The sequence below is a fragment of the Bombina bombina genome, chromosome 9 (assembly GCF_027579735.1).
Source record: "Bombina bombina isolate aBomBom1 chromosome 9, aBomBom1.pri, whole genome shotgun sequence".
In the NCBI taxonomy this organism is placed as follows: domain Eukaryota; kingdom Metazoa; phylum Chordata; class Amphibia; order Anura; family Bombinatoridae; genus Bombina; species Bombina bombina.
In genome coordinates, this window is record NC_069507.1 from 266,537,041 (window position 1) to 266,551,424 (window position 14,384).

The following is a 14,384-nucleotide window of genomic DNA, read 5'->3' on the forward strand; positions in this document are numbered from 1 at the left end:
AGGTGTGTTATACACAGTGCAGAGCAGACAGGCAGCCAGGTGTGTTATACACAGTGCAGGCAGGCAGCCAGGTGTGTTATGCACAGTGCAGAGCAGACAGGTGTGTTATACACAGTGCAGAGAAGACAGGCAGCCAGGTGTGTTATACACAGTGCAGAGCAGACAGGCAGGCAGGTGTGTTATACACAGTGCAGAGCAGACAGGCAGTCAGGTGTGTTATACACAGTGCAGAGCAGACAGGCAGTCAGGTGTGTTATACACAGTGCAGAGCAGGCAGGCAGGCAGGTGTGTTATACACAGTGCAGAGCAGGCAGGCAGGCAGCCAGGTGTGTTATACACAGTGCAGAGCAGGCAGGCAGACAGGTGTGTTATACACAGTGCAGAGCATACAGACAGACAGGTGTGTTATACACAGTGCAGAGCAGGCAGACAGGTGTGTTATACACAGTGCAGAGCAGACATGCAGCCAGGTGTGTTATACACAGTACAGAGCAGGCAGACAGGTGTGTTTTACACAGTGCAGAGCAACCAGGCAGCCAGGTGTGTTATACACAGTGCAGAGCAGGCAGGCAGCCAGGTGTGTTATACACAGTGCAGAGCAGGCAGACAGGTGTGTTATACACAGTGCAGAGTAGACAGGCAGCCAGGTGTGATATACACAGTGCAGGCAGGCAGCCAGGTGTGTTATACACAGTGCAGAGCAGACAGGTGTGTTATACACAGTGCAGAGCAGACAGGCAGCCAGGTGTGTTATACACAGTGCAGAGCAGGCAGGCAGTCATGTGTGTTATACACAGTGCAGAGCAGACAGGCAGCCAGGTGTGTTATACACAGTGCAGAGCAGGCAGACAGGTGTGTTATACACAGCGCAGAGCAGACAAGCAGCCAGGTGTGTTATACACAGTGCAGAGCAGGCAGACAGGTGTGTTATACACAGTGCAGAGCAGACAGGCAGCCAGGTGTGTTATACACAGTGCAGAGCAGACAGGCAGCCAGGTGTGTTATACGCAGTGCAGGCAGGCAGCCAGGTGTGTTATACACAGTGCAGAGCAGACAGGCAGCCAGGTGTGTTATACGCAGTGCAGGCAGGCAGCCAGGTGTGTTATACACAGTGCAGAGCAGACAGGCAGTCAGGTGTGTTATACACAGTGCAGTCAGGCAGTCAGGTGTGTTATACACAGTGCAGAGCAGGCAGGTGTGTTATACACAGTGCAGAGCAGGCAGGTGTGTTATACACAGTGCAGTGCAGGCAGGCAGGCAGTCAGGTGTGTTATACACAATGCAGAGCAGGCAGACAGGTGTGTTATACACAGTGCAGAGCAGACAGGCAGCCAGGTGTGTTATACACAGTACAGAGCAGGCAGCCAGGTGTGTTATACACAGTGCAGAGCAGGCAGACAGGTGTGTTATACACAGTGCAGAGCAGCCAGGCAGCCAGGTGTGTTATACACAGTGCAGGCAGGCAGCCAGGTGTGTTATACACAGTGCAGAGCAGACAGATGTGTTATACACAGTGCAGAGCAGACAGGTGTGTTATACACAGTGCAGAGCAGACAGGCAGCCAGGTGTGTTATACACAGTGCAGAGCAGACAGGCAGTCATGTGTGTTATACACAGTGCAGAGCAGACAGGCAACCAGGTGTGTTATACATAGTGCAGAGCAGGCAGGCAGCCAGGCAGCCAGGTGTGTTATACACAGTGCAGAGCAGGCAGTCAGGTGTGTTATACACAGCACAGAGCAGACAGGCAGCCAGGTGTGTTATACACAGTGCAGAGCAGGCAGACAGGTGTGTTATACACAGTGCAGAGCAGACAGGCAGCCAGGTGTGTTATACACAGTGCAGAGCAGGCAGCCAGGTGTGTTATACACAGTGCAGAGCAGACAGGCAGCCAGGTGTGTTATACGCAGTGCAGGCAGGCAGGCAGGCAGCCAGGTGTGTTATACACAGTGCAGAGCAGACAGGCAGACAGGTGTGTTATACACAGTGCAGGCAGGCAGCCAGGTGTGTTATACACAGTGCAGAGCAGACAGGCAGACAGGTGTGTTATACACAGTGCAGAGCAGACAGGCAGCCAGGTGTGTTATACACAGTGCAGAGCAGACAGGCAGTCAGGTGTGTTATACACAGTGCAGAGCAGACAGGCAGTCAGGTGTGTTATACACAGTGCAGTCAGGCAGTCAGGTGTGTTATACACAGTGCAGAGAAGGCAGGTATGTTATACACAGTGCAGTGCAGGCAGGTGTGTTATACACAGTGCAGAGCAGGCAGGTGTGTTATACACAGTGCAGTGCAGGCAGGCAGTCAGTTGTGTTATACACAGTGCAGAGCAGGCAGGCAGGTGTGTTATACACAGTGCAGAGCAGACAGGCAGTCAGGTGTGTTATACACAGTGCAGAGCAGACAGGCAGCCAGGTGTGTTATACACAGTGCAGAGCAGACAGGCAGCCAGGTGTGTTATACACAGTGCAGAGCAGAGAGGCAGTCAGGTATGTTATACACAGTGCAGAGTAGACAGGCAGTCAGGTGTGTTATACACAGTGCAGAGCAGACAGGCAGTCAGGTGTGTTATACACAGTACAGAGCAGACAGGCAGGCAGGCAGCCAGGTGCGTTATACACAGTGCAGAGCAGGCAGTCAAGTGGGTTATACACAGTGCAGTGGAGGCAGGCAGCCAGGTGTGTTATACACAGTACAGAGCAGACAGGCAGCCAGGTGTGTTATACACAGTGCAGAGCAGGCAGGCAGCCAGGTGTGTTATACACAGTGCAGAGCAGGCAGGCAGGTGAGTTATACACAGTGCAGAGCAGACAGGCAGCCAGGTGTGTTATACACAGTGCAGAGCAGACAGGCAGCCAGGTGTGTTATACTCAGTGCAGAGCAGACAGGCAGCCAGGTGTGTTATACACAGGGCAGCACAGGCAGAGCAGGCAGCCAGGTGTGTTATACACAGTGCAGAGCAGGCAGGAAGCCAGGTGTGTTATACACAGTGCAGAGCAGGCAGGCAGCCAGGTGTGTTATTCACAGGCAGTGGAGGCAGGCAGCCAGGTGTGTTATACACAGTGCAGAGCAGACAGGTGTGTTATACACAGTGCAGAGCAGCCAGGCAGCCAGGTGTGTTATACACAGTGCAGAGCAGACAGGCAGTCATGTGTGTTATACACAGTGCAGAGCAGACAGGCAGCCAGGTGTGTTATACACAGTGCAGAGCAGCCAGGCAGCCAGGTGTGTTATACACAGTGCAGAGCAGGCAGGCAGCCAGGTGTGTTATACACAGTGCAGAGCAGGCAGACAGGTGTGTTATACACAGCGCAGAGCAGACAGGCAGCCAGGTGTGTTATACACAGTGCAGAGCAGGCAGACAGGTGTGTTATACACAGTGCAGAGCAGACAGGCAGCCAGGTGTGTTATACACAGTGCAGAGCAGACAGGCAGCCAGGTGTGTTATACGCAGTGCAGGCAGGCAGCCAGGTGTGTTATACACAGTGCAGAGCAGACAGGCAGTCAGGTGTGTTATACACAGTGCAGAGCAGGCAGGTGTGTTATACACAGTGCAGAGCAGGCAGGTGTGTTATACACAGTGCAGAGCAGACAGGCAGCCAGGTGTGTTATACACAGTGCAGAGCAGACAGGCAGCCAGGTGTGTTGTACACAGTACAGAGCAGGCAGCCAGGTGTGTTATACACAGTGCAGAGCAGGCAGACAGGTGTGTTATACACAGTGCAGAGCAGCCAGGCAGCCAGGTGTGTTATACACAGTGCAGGCAGGCAGCCAGGTGTGTTATACACAGTGCAGAGCAGACAGGTGTGTTATACACAGTGCAGAGCAGACAGGTGTGTTATACACAGTGCAGAGCAGACAGGCAGCCAGGTGTGTTATACACAGTGCAGAGCAGACAGGCAGTCATGTGTGTTATACACAGTGCAGAGCAGACAGGCAGACAGGTGTGTTATACACAGTGCAGAGCAGGCAGGCAGACAGGCAGCCAGGCAGCCAGGTGTGTTATACACAGTGCAGAGCAGGCAGACAGGTGTGTTATACACAGCACAGAGCAGACAGGCAGCCAGGTGTGTTATACACAGTGCAGAGCAGGCAGCCAGGTGTGTTATACACAGTGCAGAGCAGCCAGGCAGCCAGGTGTGTTATACACAGTGCAGAGCAGGCAGACAGGTGTGTTATACACAGTGCAGAGCAGACAGGCAGCCAGGTGTGTTATACGCAGTGCAGGCAGGCAGGCAGGCAGCCAGGTGTGTTATACACAGTGCAGAGCAGACAGGCAGACAGGTGTGTTATACACAGTGCAGGCAGGCAGCCAGGTGTGTTATACACAGTGCAGAGCAGACAGGCAGACAGGTGTGTTATACACAGTGCAGAGCAGACAGGCAGCCAGGTGTGTTATACACAGTGCAGAGCAGACAGGCAGTCAGGTGTGTTATACACAGTGCAGAGCAGACAGGCAGTCAGGTGTGTTATACACAGTGCAGTCAGGCAGTCAGGTGTGTTATACACAGTGCAGAGCAGGCAGGTATGTTATACCCAGTGCAGTGCAGGCAGGTGTGTTATACACAGTGCAGAGCAGGCAGGTGTGTTATACACAGTGCAGTGCAGGCAGGCAGTCAGGTGTGTTATACACAGTGCAGAGCAGGCAGGCAGGTGTGTTATACACAGTGCAGAGCAGACAGGCAGTCAGGTGTGTTATACACAGTGCAGAGCAGACAGGCAGCCAGGTGTGTTATACACAGTGCAGAGCAGACAGGCAACCAGGTGTGTTATACACAGTGCAGAGCAGAGAGGCAGTCAGGTATGTTATACACAGTGCAGAGCAGACAGGCAGTCAGGTGTGTTATACACAGTGCAGAGCAGACAGGCAGTCAGGTGTGTTATACATAGTACAGAGCAGACAGGCAGGCAGGCAGCCAGGTGCGTTATACACAGTGCAGAGCAGGCAGACAGGTGTGTTATACACAGTGCAGTGGAGGCAGGCAGCCAGGTGTGTTATACACAGTACAGAGCAGACAGGCAGCCAGGTGTGTTATACACAGTGCAGAGCAGGCAGGCAGCCAGGTGTGTTATACACAGTGCAGAGCAGGCAGGCAGGTGAGTTATACACAGTGCAGAGCAGACAGGCAGCCAGGTGTGTTATACACAGTGCAGAGCAGACAGGCAGCCAGGTGTGTTATACACAGTGCAGAGCAGACAGGCAGCCAGGTGTGTTATACACAGGGCAGCACAGGCAGAGCAGGCAGCCAGGTGTGTTATACACAGTGCAGAGCAGGCAGGAAGCCAGGTGTGTTATACACAGTGCAGAGCAGACAGGCAGCCAGGTGTGTTATGCACAGTGCAGAGCAGGCAGGCAGCCAGGTGTGTTATTCACAGGCAGTGGAGGCAGGCAGCCAGGTGTGTTATACACATTGCAGAGCAGGCAGGCAGGCAGGTGTGTTATACACAGTGCAGAGCAGGCAGCCAAGTGAGTTATACACAATGCAGAGCATACTGTCAGCTTTGTGAACTATATACAGTTCACTGCATACTGTCAGCTCGGTGTGATATACACAGAGGAGAGCATACTGTCAGCTCGGTGTGATATACACAGAGGAGAACATACTGTCAGCCGGGTGTGTTATACACAGAGGAGAGCATACTGTCAGCTTGGTGTGTTATACACAGAGGAGAGCATACTGTCAGCTTGGTGTGTTATACACAGAGGAGAGCATACTGTCAGCTTGGTGTGTTATACACAGAGGAGAGCATACTGTCAGCTTGGTGTGTTATACACAGAGGAGAGCATACTGTCAGCTTGGTGTGTTATACACAGAGCAGAACATACTGTCAGCTTGGTGTATTATACACAGAGGAGAGCATACTGTCAGCTTGGTGTGCTATACACAGAGGAGAGCATACTGTCAGCTTGGTGTGTTATACACAGAGGAGAACATACTGTCAGCTTGGTGTATTATACACAGAGGAGAGCATACTGTCAGCTTGGTGTGCTATACACAGAGGAGAGCATACTGTCAGCTTGGTGTGTTATACTCAGAGGAGAGCATACGGTCAGCTTGGTGTATTATACACAGAGGAGAGCATACTGTCAGCTTGGTGTGTTATACACAGAGGAGAGCCTACTGTCAGCTTGGTGTATTATACACAGAGGAGAGCATACTGTCAGCTTGGTGTATTATACACAGAGTAGAGCATACTGTCAGCTTGGTGTATTATACACAGAGGAGAGCATACTGTCAGCTTGGTGTGTTATACACAGAGGAGAGCCTACTGTCAGCTTGGTGTATTATACACAGAGGAGGGCATACTGTCAGCTTGATGTATTATACACAGAGGAGAGCATACTGTCAGCTTGGTGTGTTATACACAGAGGAGAGCATACTGTCAGCTTGGTGTGTTATACACAGAGGAGAGCCTACTGTCAGCTTGGTGTATTATACACAGAGGAGAGCATACTGTCAGCTTGGTGTGTTATACACAGAGCAGAGCATACTGTCAGCTTGGTGTGTTATACACAGAGGAGAGCATACTGTCAGCTTGGTGTGTTATACACAGAGCAGAGCATACTGTCAGTGGCTCACCTTGATGTCTTTGTCCATATGATTAAGCACCACGGCCCTCAGTTCTAGCTTCTCTCCTCTAATGATGGAATTAGGAAGAGTCAACTCCACAAAAAAGGGCTGAAACACGATGAATTCTGTAGCTTTGTTTGTCATCCCGAAGCCATTTGGGGACACACAGAACATGGAGCCTTCCCACGAGGTTATGGTGTCTGGAACGGTCTCTGTTTCACTAGCGAGCCCACTCTCACTGTCAGATAAAGCACAATGTAATGTCACAGACTGTGGTAACGTGTCTGTGTGATGTGTGTTGTGACAGTGTGCTGTGTATTTTGTCAGTTTGTTGTGTTGTGTCATTGTGCTGTGTGCTTTGTCATTGTGCTGTGTGTGTGTGCTGTGTGAGTGTGTTGTGCCTGCGTGCTGTTTGAGTGCGCTAGTGTGCTGTGTATTGTGTCATTGTGCTGTGTGCTTTGTCATTGTGCTGTGTGTTGTGTCAGTGTGCTGTGTATTTTGTCAGTGTGCTGTGTCATTGTGCTTTGTCATTGTGCTGTGTGCGTGTGCTGTGTGTGTGTTGTGCCTGTGTGCTGTGTGAGTGTGCTGTGTATTGTGTCTTTGTGCTGTGTGCTTTGTCATTGTGCTGTGTGTTGTGTCAGTGTGCTTTGTTATTGTGCTGTGTGCGTGTGCTGTGTGAGTGTGTTGTGCCTGTGTGCTGTGTGAGTGTGCTAGTGTGCTATGTGTTGTGTCAGTGTGCTGTGTGCTGTGTCATTGTGCTGTGTGCTTTGTCATTGTGCTGTGTGTTGTGTCAGTGTGCTTTGTCATTGTGATGTGTGTGTGTGTGTGTGCTGTGTGAGTGTGTTGTGCCTGTGTGCTGTGCTAGGGTGCTGTGTATTGTGTCATTGTTCTGTATTGTGTCATTGTTCTGTGTGTTGTGTCAGTGTGCTATGTATTTTGTCAGTGTGCTGTGTGTTGTGTCATTGTTCTGTGTGCTTTGTCACTGTGCTGTGTGTTGTGTCAGTGTGCTTTGTCATTGTGCTGTGTGCGTGTGCTGTGTCAGTGTGTTGTGACTGTGTGCTGCGTGAGTGTGCTGTGTATTGTGTCATTGTGCTGTGTGCTCTGTTATTGTGCGTGTGCTGTGTGAGTGTGTTGTGCCTGTGTGCTGTGTGAGTGTGCTAGTGTGCTATGTGTTGTGTCATTGTGCTGTGTCATTGTGCTGTGTGTTGTGACAGTGTGCTTTGTCATTGTGCTGTTTGCTGTGTGAGTGTATTGTGCCTGTGTGCTGTGTGAGTGTGCTACTGTGCTGTGTGATTTGTCATTGTGCTGTGTGCTTTGTCATTGTTCTGTGTGTTGTCTCAGTGTGCTTTGTCCTTGTGCTGTGTGCGTGTGCTGTGTGAGTGTGTTGTGCCTGTGTGCTGTGTAAATGTGCTCTGTGTTGTGTCAGTGTGCTGTGTGCTTTGTGATTGTGCTGTGTGTTGTGACAGTGTGCTTTGTCATTGTACTGTTTGCTGTTTGAGTGTTCTGTGCGAGTGTGTTGTGCCTGTGTGCGTGTGCTAGTGTGCTGTGTGTTTTATCAGTGTGCTGTATCAGTGTGCTGTGTGTTGTGTAAATGTACTTTGTTTTGTGTCAGTGTACTTTGTCATTGTGCTGTGTGAGTGTGCTGTGTGTTGTGCCAGTCTGCTTTGCGAGTGTGCTTTATCAGTCTGTTGTGTGCTGTGTCAGTGTGCTGTGTGCTATGTCAGTCAGCTTTATCAGTGTGCTGTGTGTTGGGTCAGTCTATTGTGTGTTGTATAAATGTGCTCTGTGTTTTGTCAGTGTGCTGTGTCAGTGTGCTGTGTGTTGTGTCAGTTTGCTGTGTCAGTGTGCTGTGTGTTGTGTCAGAGTGATGTGTCAGTTTGTTGTGTCAGTGTACTGTGTGCTGTGTCAGTGTGCTGTGCCAGTGTGTTGTGTGCTGTATCAGTGTGCTGTGTGTTGTATCAGTCTATTGTGTGCTGTGTGAGTGTGTTGTGTCAGTGTGCTATGTACTGTCAGTGTCACTGTGCTGTGTATATGTCACAATAACTGCTGTAAGGCACCTGTGTAGTGTGACTCACCTAATGGGTATGAGGTTGAATTTCCAAACTTCAGGGAATTTTGTCCGGACAGTTGTAACTGGGGAAACTGTATTAAGTGAAGTGTCTGTGGAATTGTAATTAATGACAATATCAGATTCCGGCATTTGTTATACCTAATAGCCAGGTACAGGCGATCCCCTTGTGCCTTACAAAACTATTTATAGCGATATCACTGTGAGCAGAATGTCTGAGTTACATTATATTAGTCTCATCTGCTGCATACTTAGCTTTCACGCTGCCCTAGGCCCATTACAATGTGCTTTAAACTAGTGTATATTTGACCTTCTTCACTTCTCTCATTGGGTCCAGTTTTCAAAACTTTGCTGGAAGGAATGTGAAAAAAGGCACGGACACTCGCAGGGGCTGCCCTCAGAAAATTCTATAATAAATGGGCAGAACCTGCGAGCTTTGAGATGTCTCCCATAGAAAGTAATGGAGCTGGCTGGAAAGGGAAACTTTGCAGGGGAGAGTGACATTAGCAGGGGACGAACTTTATAAATTCCGTCCTGCAGCAAATATAGATCAGATTACTCTATCTATAGTGTATAGTAACTTACAATTGCCTCTATTTTAGTATATATGTGTTTTGTTTTGCGTATTTTGACACAATTTCACCACCTTTTAGTTTATGAGAAAAAAACTGTGAGATCTGCAAGCGGAAATTATTAAAGAATACGCCAGACCTGGTGGAAAACATTTAGTTATGCCCATAGAACGCACCAGTTCAACCACTAGCAGAGGCTCAATTACAATAAAGAATCTAATATGTTTTGAGCTCTGCATTATAAAAACAAATGTCACCGTTTCATGTTTCACATAGTTAAAAAGCACTGAACATCCTTATGCAAGACGCAATATTACTTCTGACAGTTATATCAGGGGCTTAATATTAGTAAATTTAACAAGCTCAGAGAGATCTATCCAGCACCAGGGCAGATAATTCTATGGGCCCTATTCTCTATAGTTCTCTGGGCAGGTGAGATTCTATAAGATGCTGCCAGTCCTTCTGTTTCCCTGGTGAAATTCTCGCTAATGGGCATATACTGCATTTTCATATGGGGAGGAGATGCTGATATTACACAAGTGCACAATGAAAATCTGAACTGAACCATTCTCACAAAAATACGTAGAAAAAATGGTATTGTTAAGGTGCCTCAAAAGTCGTACCAAAATTGTTCACCAAAAATTGTATTTTAACAAATATTTTAAATTTGTAAATTACACAGAAATAAATTGAATTAGAATCCACATGTAAATGAGTGCCTGCACTTATCTAATGACTGTAAAGCATGTTACAGGGTCAGAAACTGCTGAGTGCAGTCCATTCTCTCTCAGGTAGTGAAGAATTCCCCCATAGATTACTAGAAATGTGCGTAAAAATAAATGATATATATTTATTTACTGTGCTTAAAGGGAGAGAAAACTCCAACATTTTCTTTCATGATTTGGATAGCATATAAAATTTCACACAACTTCCCAATTTACTTCTATTATTAAAATTGCTTCATTCTCTTGTTATCCTTTGCTGAAGGAACAGCATTGCACTACTGGCAGCTAGATGTACTCATCTATTTAGCCAATCACAAGAGACAAATGTGTGCAGGCACCAATCAGCAGCAACTCCCACTAGTGTAGGATATGTGCATATTCTTTTTAAACAGCAGATACTAAGAGAACAAAGCACATCTGAAATAGAAGTGAAGTTAAAAGTGCCTTAAAATGACCTGCTCTGTCTGATTCATGCATGTTTAATTCTGACGTTCCTGTCCCTTTAATAAAATAATTTATGGGAGGTGTAATAGAGTGTTTAAGCTTTATAATCTAATGATAGGAGGACATATTGCTGCTTTATTCATATACACTGATCCTCACCTTCTTTGAAAGTGTACATTGGTAATACCGTTGCACTAGCAATTCTTCTAGAATAACTTTCAGTCTCCATATAATAAGGCGTAAACCTCGAGCCGCACAGTTCTGGTTTCTTTAGAGATGAATTTGTGGCAAAAACCAATCCAATGCCCTGAAAGACAAAGGGAGGCAAAAGCATCAAAATAAAAGTATCAATTCCTAGGTGAAATGTCACTGCACAGTCACTTTATTGTATTGAACAGGAGCTTGTTTTTTTTATTTTTTTAGAACACTAGGAGGTAATCACAATCCTTTAAAAAAAAAAACTATTTAAACAGACATTGTGCACTAGAGTTTTCTGTGCAAATATGTTTTGTAGATGATCCATTTATACAGCCCATCTGTTAGTGTGTTTGTAAAAATGTATAGTTTTGCTTATTTTTAAATAACATTGTGCTGATTTTCAGATTCCTAACCAAGATTCACAGTTTAACAATGTATACTAATGTGTATACAGACTTAAGATTGTTTCTTTTTGTGTAATGGATGCTTTCATATGCAGGGAAGGGGGAGGTTCTGCTATCAGCCCCTTTTAGTGGGTGTCCCAGGCTAATCTCGGCAACAGTGCTAAACTGGGAGCTTATAAGTAAGTTTTTTTAAAGGTTTTATAGTGGATTTTTATATCAGTATCTGTGCAAATTATTCTTTCTAGTAGTGTCTATTACATGCAGTTAAATGAAAATGGTGTATACTGCCCCTTTAAATGATTTATCTATAAAAATCCCCATACTCTTTAATGGTAGAAAATCGGTAAATAATTTTTTTCTAAAGCATTTTGATCTACCCTGAGATCTGACTTACCAACTAGTAGGTACAAACACTCTTGTGCAATAGCTTGATTGACAGGTGATCCTGTGTATGGAGCCAACAAAACAATTAGCACTTGGCTAAGCTCTGAGATCAGCAATGAGTGTAGGCACGTGGTACCAATCAGCACCTGGCTAAGCTCTGAGATCAGCAATGAGCTCTGAGATCATCAATGAGTGTAGGCACGTGGTACCAATCAGCACCTGGCTAAGCTCTGAGATCAGCAATGAGTGTAGGCACATGGTACCAATCAGCACCTGGCTAAGCTCTGAGATCAGCAATGAGTGTAGGCACGTGGTACCAATCAGCACCTGGCTAAGCTCTGAGATCAGCACTGAGTATAGGCACATGGTACCAATCAGCACCTGGCTAAGCTCTGAGATCAGCAATGAGTGTAGGCACATGGTACCAATCACCACCTGGCTAAGCTCTGAGATCGGCACTGAGAATAAGCATGTTGTATCAATCAGCACCTGGCTAAGCTATGAGATCAGCACTGAGTATAGACATGTGGTACCAATCAGCACCTGACTAAGCTTTGAGATCAGCACTTAGTATAGGCATGTGGTACCAATCAGCACCTGGCTAAGCTCTGAGATCAGCAATGAGTTTAGACACATGGTACCAATCAGCACCTGGCTAAGCTCTGAAATCAGCACTGAGTATAGGCGCGTGGTACCAATCAGCACCTGGCTAAGCTCTGAGATCGGCACTGAGAAAAGGCACGGGTATCAATCAGCACCTGGCTAAGCTATGTGATCAGCACTGAGTATAGGCACATGGTACCAATCAGCTCCTGACTAAGCTCTGAGATCAGCAATGAGTGTAGGTACATGGTACCAATCAGCACCTAGCTAAACTCTGAGATCAGCAATGAGTGTAGGCACGTAGTACCAATCAGAATCTGACTAAGCTCTGAGATCAGCAATGAGTGTAGGCGCGTGGTATCAATCAGCACCTGGTTAAGCTATGAAATCAGCACTGAGTGTAGGCGTGTGGTACCAATCAGCACTTGGCTAAGCTATGAGATCAGCACTGAGTGTAGGCGCATGGTACCAATCAGCACCTAGCTAATCTATGAGATCAGCATTGAGTGTAGGCATGTGGTACCAATCAGCATCTGACTAAGCTCTAAGATCAGCAATGAGTGTAGGCATGTGGTAACAATCAGTACCTGGCTAATCTATGAGATCAGCACTGAGTATAGGCATGTGGTACCAATCAGCACCTAACTAAGCTCTGAGATCAGCACTGAGTGGAGGCAAGTGGTACCAATCAGCACCTGGCTAAGCTATGAGATCAGCAATGAGTATAGGCACGTGGTACCAATCAGCACCTGACTAAGCTCTGAGATAAGCACTGAGTATAGGCACATGGTACCAATCAGCACCTGGCTAAGCTATGAGATCAGCACTGAGTATAGGCACGTGGTACCAATCAGCACCTGACAAAGCTCTGAGATCAACAATGACTGTAGGCGCGTGGTACCAATCTTGGTGTTAAAGATTTAAGCATCTGCAACTGGTGGGATTTTCTATAATGAACCATGAGAGAGCTTCAGGAAGTATCATATTTTTTGTTCCTAACCTTCTGAATATAATATGTGTTTTAGGACCAGAACTTCAACATACATATAGACACATGAAAGCTGCACACTCCAAATCCAGAAGGGAAAAAGGGTTTATTGACAAGAACATTTTGGGGCACCTGCCCCTTTGTCAAGCTTGAGCAGGTGCCCCGAAACGTTGCTTGTCAATAAACCTTTTCTCTCTTCTGGATTTGAAGTGTTCAGCTTTCATGAGTCTATTTGTCTTCTGAATATAATGGACATCCTGTGATAGAGCATGGAGGCTTTACATTCAGAGAACATTAAGATGTAACACAGATGCTTTACCTTACAACACCATTGTATCTAGATGAGGGTGAAAGTTCTCGTTTCTTGATACCCAAAGTATTTTTGGGTTGAGGTGTTAGTCTCCAGTAAACAGGCTCCTCAGGGGTCGGACTTTAAGCACAAGTGAAGGTAGGGATGGGTAGTGGCCCTCACAAGTGGTGTAAGATATAAGGCTTTTCAGTTATGGGTTGTAGAAAGGGAAATCTCTCTTCAACATCATTTTATGTCAGCTTTGTTAAAAAGTCTAAGGTGTGGTGTATTTTATCTAAGTTCTCAGAGATTAATTGTTTATGGCCTTATGAGATGTTTGATAGGCAGCTATCTCTGGTGAATGCTCACAAGAAACATTTTTTTTATCAAGTCAACCATTGTCTACATAAAAATATACAAATGATTTATAACAAGATGCATAAACAAGAAAGATGTTTTCCTTTAATTGGACGTGTTTAGTTTATAATATATTGTGTATAAAATTTGCACCACTGACAATTCCAGATTAACTCTTCTGTATTTTCCTAGTAATTTCTATTTACACTCCCTGTAGTAACCACTGCCAGTAAGCCCATGTATGTGTGTTTTCTGGGTATTAGCCGACTGAGTACTTACACTGAATATGTTATATGTATCACCATCTTCAGTGTAGCCAACTTCTTTATAAAAAGATCCGTTGTAAAACAATTCTTCATTGGGGTCTCTGCATGGGGGTGACGGAGGTGCCACATTGTATCCTGCCCACCAATACCCATTCAGTGAGGTGTATCTCAGGGAGTTGTATATCTGAAAAAATAAGATTTAAATAAGTTCCATGATACTAATATTTGCATTAATGTAAATGTCCTTTGTATGGTCACTGACTGAATGAACCAATGACAACACCAAGCTAAATTCCAATCTTGCAGCTATGTGCAACTGCAAAACATTTTCCTACTCAAAAAAGAAAAAAAAAAAGAAAAACCTGCCTTATATACAGCAGTGAATGCTAAACTCACATAAAATGTCATATTTGCTGTTTGATAGCTCAAAAGTAATTTCCTAAGTCCTTAAAAGCATGTTCCAATGTATTACAGCCATACTGGCTGGTGATTGGCTGTAATGAGTATTTCACAGG

General features: G+C 46.2%; 1 protein-coding gene across 1 annotated transcript in view; it reads right to left on the reverse strand.

The window, feature by feature from the left end:
• The window catches only part of LOC128640574 (alpha-2-macroglobulin-like), a 222,341-nt gene that overhangs the window by 110,205 nt on the left and 97,752 nt on the right, over nt 1-14,384 (reverse strand). Inside the window, exons 16-21 of the mRNA XM_053693045.1 lie at nt 13,906-14,053; nt 11,954-12,094; nt 11,586-11,824; nt 10,540-10,687; nt 8,647-8,713; nt 6,581-6,809 (exon numbers count right to left, since the gene is read on the reverse strand). Coding sequence (XP_053549020.1) covers nt 6,581-6,809; nt 8,647-8,713; nt 10,540-10,687; nt 11,586-11,824; nt 11,954-12,094; nt 13,906-14,053 — 972 coding nt within the window. The remainder of the gene's footprint in view (nt 1-6,580; nt 6,810-8,646; nt 8,714-10,539; nt 10,688-11,585; nt 11,825-11,953; nt 12,095-13,905; nt 14,054-14,384) is intronic.